This window comes from Gavialis gangeticus, unplaced genomic scaffold (assembly GCF_001723915.1).
Source record: "Gavialis gangeticus isolate Ggan-Ray unplaced genomic scaffold, GavGan_comp1, whole genome shotgun sequence".
In the NCBI taxonomy this organism is placed as follows: Eukaryota; Metazoa; Chordata; order Crocodylia; family Gavialidae; genus Gavialis; species Gavialis gangeticus.
The window spans coordinates 1,536,055-1,543,337 of NW_017729003.1; the positions used below are offsets into that span (position 1 = coordinate 1,536,055).

Consider the following 7,283-nt stretch of genomic DNA (forward strand, 5'->3'; position numbering starts at 1 on the left):
TTAGGCTTATTTTTCTGTACCGTAATGAGTCTCTCCCCCCCCCCCCCCCCCCCGAGTGAGTGATTTCTGTACCCTTCTGTTAGTCCCACCATAACCACTCTAAAATGACACTCTACAATCATGGCATATTGATTGACAGATAGAATGAGGCTGTTACTTTAACCTGATATCCAAAACAATACATCATGTTTGCTGTTACATTTGAAAATTAATAGATTAAGTGCTGGATATTTATTTTTGTCCGGTCTTTCCAAACCATTTCCTGCCTCTGGCAAAATTTGGAGCTTTCTAACTCGTATGTGTCTTGTCTTATGGAAGCTTCTTTAATTCGTGTGTACTTTCTCAGGAAAAGACAAATATGTTTCATTAGCATAAAACTGCTTGAACTTTCATTCCAGTTTCTTGCTTTGTCATAATAAGATTCCTTTATTTTTGACTGATCCTTATTAGGTATTTTACTGCCGTGCTCTTTTCTTCATAGATATTCGTCACTTGCTCTTGGAAGCTGTGTGTGTTCTTTCATGTTCTTCCCTTTAATTTCATATCTGTTAAGTTAAAGGACCTCATCCTGTACATTATCAAGCATCCTCAACACCCACTGAGATAAGTAGGTGCCAAGATAGTTCAGCATCTTCTGGGAGATGTTTGACACTTTGCAGGGTGGTAGTGTATCTCAGGCCCATGTTTTTCACTGTAAAGCAGCTACAAGTAAAGTATGAGGTTTTTCCCTGTATAAAATATAATGATGCCTCTTGGCCTTTTATGTGACTTAGTAACATCCCAAATTTAACAGGCCAAAAAAGATGTAATGCATCTATGCAAAAAGATTACAATACTGACTACCCACATCCTTTCATATTCCCAATGCAGTATGAATAACCCTGATTAAAACTGTTTTTCTCTTTTTCCTCTAGCTCTTTGGAGACTGGGAATCCCACATGAGAAGGATAATGAAACTGCTTGCTGGCGGGGGATTGTCTATCACAGGATCTCACAACATGTGTGGTGACTATCTGTACAGTGGTCACACAGTTATATTAACTCTTACATACTTATTTATCAAAGAGTGTAAGTTAACTACAATGCTTGTGCAATTTTTTTTAAATACTAAACTGAAAAATATTCACTGCTGATTCATTAATATAAGTGAGTAAAATTTAAGCTAGTAATGTGTGATTTAACTATGAAACAGTTGACATCAGAATAAATAATATTGCCAGTAGTTGCAAATTAGTAGGTTCAAGATTAATGAATTGCTGCTTTTGTGTGTTAATATCATTCTTCTCTAGTAAAATAGGGATTACTTTTGCTTGCTTTCAGATTCACCTCGGCGACTCTGGTGGTATCACTGGATTTGCTGGACTCTTAGCATAGTTGGGATGTTCTGTATTCTCCTGGCTCATGACCACTACACTGTGGATGTGGTGGTGGCTTACTACATCACTACAAGACTTTTCTGGTGGTATCATACAATGGCCAATCAGCATGTGAGTTTTTCTTCAAGTAATTAGTTCTGATTGGCTCCATGTCTCCTGCTTTAGCATGAGTGGATGAATTCTAATCTGTTGAGCTTTCAAACAAGGAAATATAACCAAATTCTTCTCTGTATCTTGTAGAGCTTCCTGTTCTCTATCCTTCACATTGTACTTTGAGGAAAAAAGAAAATAAAAATTCCAGGATTTTGAAAAATCCAAATTTAGGCAAAACATTTAAATAAGGAACTAGAAAAAGTCAGTGATGGGAGAAAAATGTAATACTCTTATTTTGCCCCCCTTTTTCCCCACTCCCCCAGTCAGACGGTCTTATCACTTGCATTATGACCACCACAAAATTACTTTAAAATCTACTCTAAGCAGGCAGGCATCCTTTCTTTTATGTATTGTAATTTTTAATTTTGAAGAATGCTTTTAATTTTGGACAATATGAATAAAGCAGACTTGCTTGTGCAGTTTAAGCCATTTTTTAAAATGGCCACCATCTCTTACTTTTGATGGGACTAAAGGCAGGATTCTTTTACTAAAAGCAGGTGTCAACAACTTTTTCAGGCTGTAGGCCAGATTTAACCCAGTCTGGGTCAGAGGAGGGCCAGTGTCTGGAAAGTGAGTGCTAGGAACCAGTTATTAGCACTGCTTTTCCCAGCAGCTAGGAAGGGAAAGCACCCAGCAATGCTTTTTTTTTCCCCATAGTGGCATGGGGAGAGTGTCTGCAGCTGGTGCTTATCCCCATAATAGCAGGGGAAAGCAACTGCTACAAAGACCCATGCTGCTATGGGGATGAGCACCTGCTGGAGACCTTCTCCTCATGCTGCTGTGGGGAGAGAGGTGGTGGTGCTAGGTGCTGTACCTGTGCAGCTGCTGGGAAAAGTGGTGGAAGCAGTGGCTGGGTCCTAGCACTTGCCCAAGTCTCACCCTAACTTGGTCAATTTGACTCCTTGAACAGAAGCCCCACATCTATGGGATAAATCAAATTGCTCCATGGGTGGTAGGTTGCCAGCCCCTGACTAACAGGATAAAATATCCTAAGGCATAAGAAATGACATTTCACCAAATAAGAGTGAATTTCCTTTCTGTTTTAGAAGAATTGTACAAACGCTGCGCTGCTTCCGTGAAAATAGCTGCTCCCATTCTGTCTTGTCAAGACAGTACAATGAAACTTACCTGAGGGACATGATTTGAAAAATGTGGAATAGGAGCAGGGTAGAGATAGAAATATGAATGGTAGAAAGAAATACAGAAAGGAACACAAACATCAGAGGGCAAACCTGAAAGATTCCTATTTTTATCCTTTCATTTTAATGTAAATATCATCTTTTTGAGGGTGACAGAATCAGCTTAATAGCAAAAATCAATTTGCCAATGAACTAAATGGACAAAATGTTTGTTGGTTTATACAGTTGAGAATCTACTGAGTGTCTTCATACCTGGACAAAATTTAGCGGCTCTTTGTTAACAGAAATATAAGCTAGGAATTGGAGTCTCCTTAAATCTCAGCTTGTAGATGGTAAAACACTTAGGTATGTGTTTAATCAGGATCTATGTGGGGAACTACATTATGGTAAAGAGATTGCAATTGATATTCTATAGATTTTATTTGTATCAGTGTTTCATCATTTCTTATGCATACTCAGATTTCTACCTTGGAAATTTCCTATGTTCTTTTATGAAAAGAGCTTGAAAAACACAGTCCCCTGTGGTTCAGTGGTAGAATCCTTGTCTTCCATACAGGAGACCTGGGAGACCTCCTCCAAAATCTCCTGTCTTGGCATATGCATCAAAGGTCTGGATGACCTCTCATGCATACAGCATGATCCAGAAGAATCAACAGTTGCCAAACTTGAAAAACAATTATGGGAATAACCTCATAGGAAGGGCTTGCTTAGTGAGGAACATAATAGAAAGGAAAGATTATCCATTAAACTTTCTATAGCAATACTAGCTGGGGTTTTGAAGTTTTTTCTTCATGATGGGCCATTTATGAAGTAGGGACAGGTTTGAACTATGGTAAGATCATGCAGCTAACTCAGAGATTTATCATTTTATAAATGACACATGCAGTCTGTTCCTGTAGGTTTTTAGATAGATATTGATTTTTCAGGAATTGTAGTATTTTGTTAAGCATGGATTTTTGTGGGTGATATCTTGTACTGGACCAACTGTGTAGTTGGAATACATTTATTTGTTAGCTACTTAGGGTACACAAGTAGCAACATGGTGACGTTTGGGAACAGTTTCCTGGGGGCTGCTCTGCCACAAGCAGTCCTACCACAGTGACTCCAAACTCCACAATAGTTGTTTATGCTTTTTGTAACCTCTAGACTGTCATTAAAAACCTAAGGGTCTGCTTGCTTGGACACTTCAGACAGTGAGGGACCCGAATCACAACTACCCGATAGTATTTAAGTATTTAATAGGCTTTGAAGAATTGGTTTGTTTTTCAAATCAGTTGATATTCTAGATGTTACTTTAATTTGGGAAATGCTGTATAGTTTAAGTTCTTTACATCTCTTCAAAACTTATCTCATTTTCTACTAATAGTTTGGGACTGGTGGTTTCTGACAAACTAATGGTTCCCTTTAGAACACCTTGGCTAGGTACAGACATTCAAAAAGCCCAAGACAGAATCAGTCTAAATTTCTGTAAGCAGTGTAAATTAAATTAGGAGTGAACAGAACGTGCCTGCACCATCTGATGTGGGGGGTCAAATCTTAGACCAGGTTCCACCATTTTTAAACCAGTCTGTGCCAAGCTTCTATTGTGTTATTTGTATAGACCAGTATGCTGAACTTCTGTTCTGTTACAGGTATAGACCAGTTTCCAAATCACTTATACTATTAAAAATGTAATGTCTGTATCTGGCCGTTGTTCCCTAGGGCTTTCAGTTCCATAATTCATTCTCTCCCTGGCTCTGATAGAACCACAATTTGACCTTTAAAGCATGATCTGTTTGCTCTCTCAATAAGTGTGGAAAGGCAATGAGAGAGAGGGCAGAAAGGCATGTGCAGAACTTCTTTTGATTCTATTGATGTTTTGTCAATTTAGATCAGCTATCCAATATACATTTTTCATGTCTATACTTAGTGAAATGTGGTATACATTCTGAGTAAACTGAAATGATACATTTTTGGAAAGCTACTGGTGGTTGTAATGAGCATAAAGTAAGCAAAACTGCTTTGCTTTTTAGTAATCTTTTTCTAATTATTTTTTGTACAGGTGCTAAAAGAAGCTTCCCAAACTAACCTCCTTGCACGGGTGTGGTGGTACAAGCCCTTCCAGTACTTTGAAAAGAATGTTCAAGGAATTGTACCTCGCTCTTACCATTGGCCTTTTCCCTGGCCAGTGCTACATCTGAGTAGGCAAGCTAAATACAGCAGATTGGTGAATGACACATAACAGCTATAAAAAATTTGGGGAAAGGAACTGTCCAAAGTGCTAAGAACTCCATGAGAGAAGATGCCATAAAAAGTGAACTACTCCCTGATCCTTTAACAGTTACCTTGACTTAACCTATTCAGTTACCTGGTAAGCACTGTGATCTCTTTTTCTCTCCAAAGGATCTGCGTTGGACAACAATAAAGAAAATTTAACTTATCATGCACTGTATACATTTCTTGTTAATAGATTTGGGATTTACATTACCCATCACCACGTTCCTTTGTATATGATGCGACAGCATAAATGAAAGCTTTTATATCATAAGTTGTGGTCTTTCCAGTCATGTCTGGGAATAAAGCATATTATTTTCTTGGGAAAACATACTTTTCATATCTCTTGCCCCAAAGATTGGGCTGTAAGCCATTTTCTAGCAAATGTCTATATGAAGGTTTCTAAATACCTGACTGGGGTGAAATTAAGGAATCTTTCTACCTGTTGCACCAATGATACAAATAAAATGATAGACACAGAAAGGTTTGGTAACTATTGATTTTGTAAAACAGCAGTGACAGTGTCAAAAAGAAGTGCAAAAAATGATATTCTGTTGTAAAGTGATTTTCTAAGTATTTCCTAAATTTATTTTTCAAAATGATATGTATGGAAACTAAATTTAAAAAGGTTTTTACATGTCAGAGAAAAGTGAGTTAAAATAAATGCTTCTTGGGAGAGAGAGATTTGTCTATGTTTCTAGTGCCTTTCTTGTCTTGATTGTATGGTCAGTAGGCAGTCATAAATGTTTTTATTTAAAATAAAGTATTCCATAAAAACAGAAGTAAAAATACTGTATACATTACTAAATTTTACATTTATAGCTAACTTAAACTGGAAATTTGCTTATAATGTTGACGTTGCAATGAGTATGGAGAAACCAAAAATCTGTTCACACATTGTGGACAGATCCTAATAAAATGTACCACTTTAACTTATTTTATTGTGTACTTGGTAGTTGCATTTTTACCAGAAAACAGCCATGAATTTCCTCTTCCTCCCCTTGGGAAAAAAAAAAAGGTTTTGCAGAAGATCACTGAGTGAACTCTGAGTAGTCTCTCTACTCCCTTAATGAAAACGTTGTTGAAAAACAACAAAAATAATCTAGTTCTTTAAAATTATATTTGTGCAGAAACTGCATGTAACTCAAGTTTCACTCCTACCATACATACTGTATGTTTGGGGAAGTATTTTATCCTATATTTGCCAATGTGCAGAACAAAATAGTTTTTTTAAGAATGAAGAAGAATATATATATCTATATATCTATCTATATATATATCTATATCTATCTATCTATCTATATAGATAGATATAGATAGATATATACATTCTGTATTTTACGTGAAGCAGAGTTATCTTCTGTAGGGTTTTTGTGTATTCACAAGGTGATATTTGTATTGTAAAACAATAACGGTGAAGGAAAATAAAAAGGCTTTTAAAAAATGTAGTTTCCTTTATCTTTTTAAAATTGTTTCTCAAATTTAGTGGTAGGATTACTCTTCAGAGACATATCTTTGCTTTTCTGTGTTCTGCTGAATTATAGGCCCTCAAAGTTGGACTGTACTGAAACTGCATTAATTTTTAACTGCTGTTAACACTTAGCAAGTCAGTGCCTTATTTTTAAATAAATGCTATGCAATAGATATTACTATTTCAATCTGATAATAAATCTTGTGAGCCTTCCTTAGATTCATTATTTGAACATCACTAGGGCTTGAAAAATCTACCTGAAAACTATTAGAACCAAGCTTAACTGCCCGGGCAGAAATATTCTGGAGTCCTTACCTAAAAGCTACTCCACCTACAATTGAAATAAACATCTTTGTTAAATTTCTATTTTAAGAAATTGCTGTAAAAGTATAACTGCATACCTTTGGCAACATTTACCTTATAGCTCTACTTCCTGGCCCTTTCTCTGTCTTTAAGACAGTTCCACCCTTCTCCCCAGGGAGCATGCCTTGTTGCTTTACATAGCTTTCCAAGTATCAGCAGAATGAAACTGACCTAATTTATAGCCATTTCCTTACTACTCGAAGGGGTAAAACTATGAGCAGCAGCAGCAACTGTGGAGCTATTTTGTCTACAAATTTAAGATAGCAACACTGCATTCAGTTCATGTTTGCAAATTTATTTTTGCAGCCACGGAACCAAAAAGTTGACTAAAAAGTCTTGAAAAGGAATGATCCTTGAGCGGGATTCCAGCTCCTAGAGGCATGTGAATAAGTAGATTTTTCAAGACCTGGCATCACATGCATCAAAAAACATTGACATAAATGTATGTATGAATATATGCACATTAAATTTAATCTGCTGAACTCTGCATTGTAGTGTCTGACTTCCTGCATGAGTTTGCCAAAGGTG

At 36.7% G+C, this 7,283-nt stretch overlaps 1 protein-coding gene across 1 annotated transcript in view; it reads left to right on the forward strand.

The window, feature by feature from the left end:
- Nucleotides 1-5,916, forward strand: part of SGMS1 (sphingomyelin synthase 1) — a 38,995-nt gene extending 33,079 nt beyond the window's left edge. Inside the window, exons 4-6 of the mRNA XM_019507759.1 lie at nt 915-1,068; nt 1,321-1,487; nt 4,710-5,916. Of these exons, the coding sequence (XP_019363304.1) occupies nt 915-1,068; nt 1,321-1,487; nt 4,710-4,889 (501 nt within the window). The 3' untranslated portion in view covers nt 4,890-5,916. The remainder of the gene's footprint in view (nt 1-914; nt 1,069-1,320; nt 1,488-4,709) is intronic.
- The last annotated feature ends 1,367 nt before the right edge of the window (nt 5,917-7,283 follow it).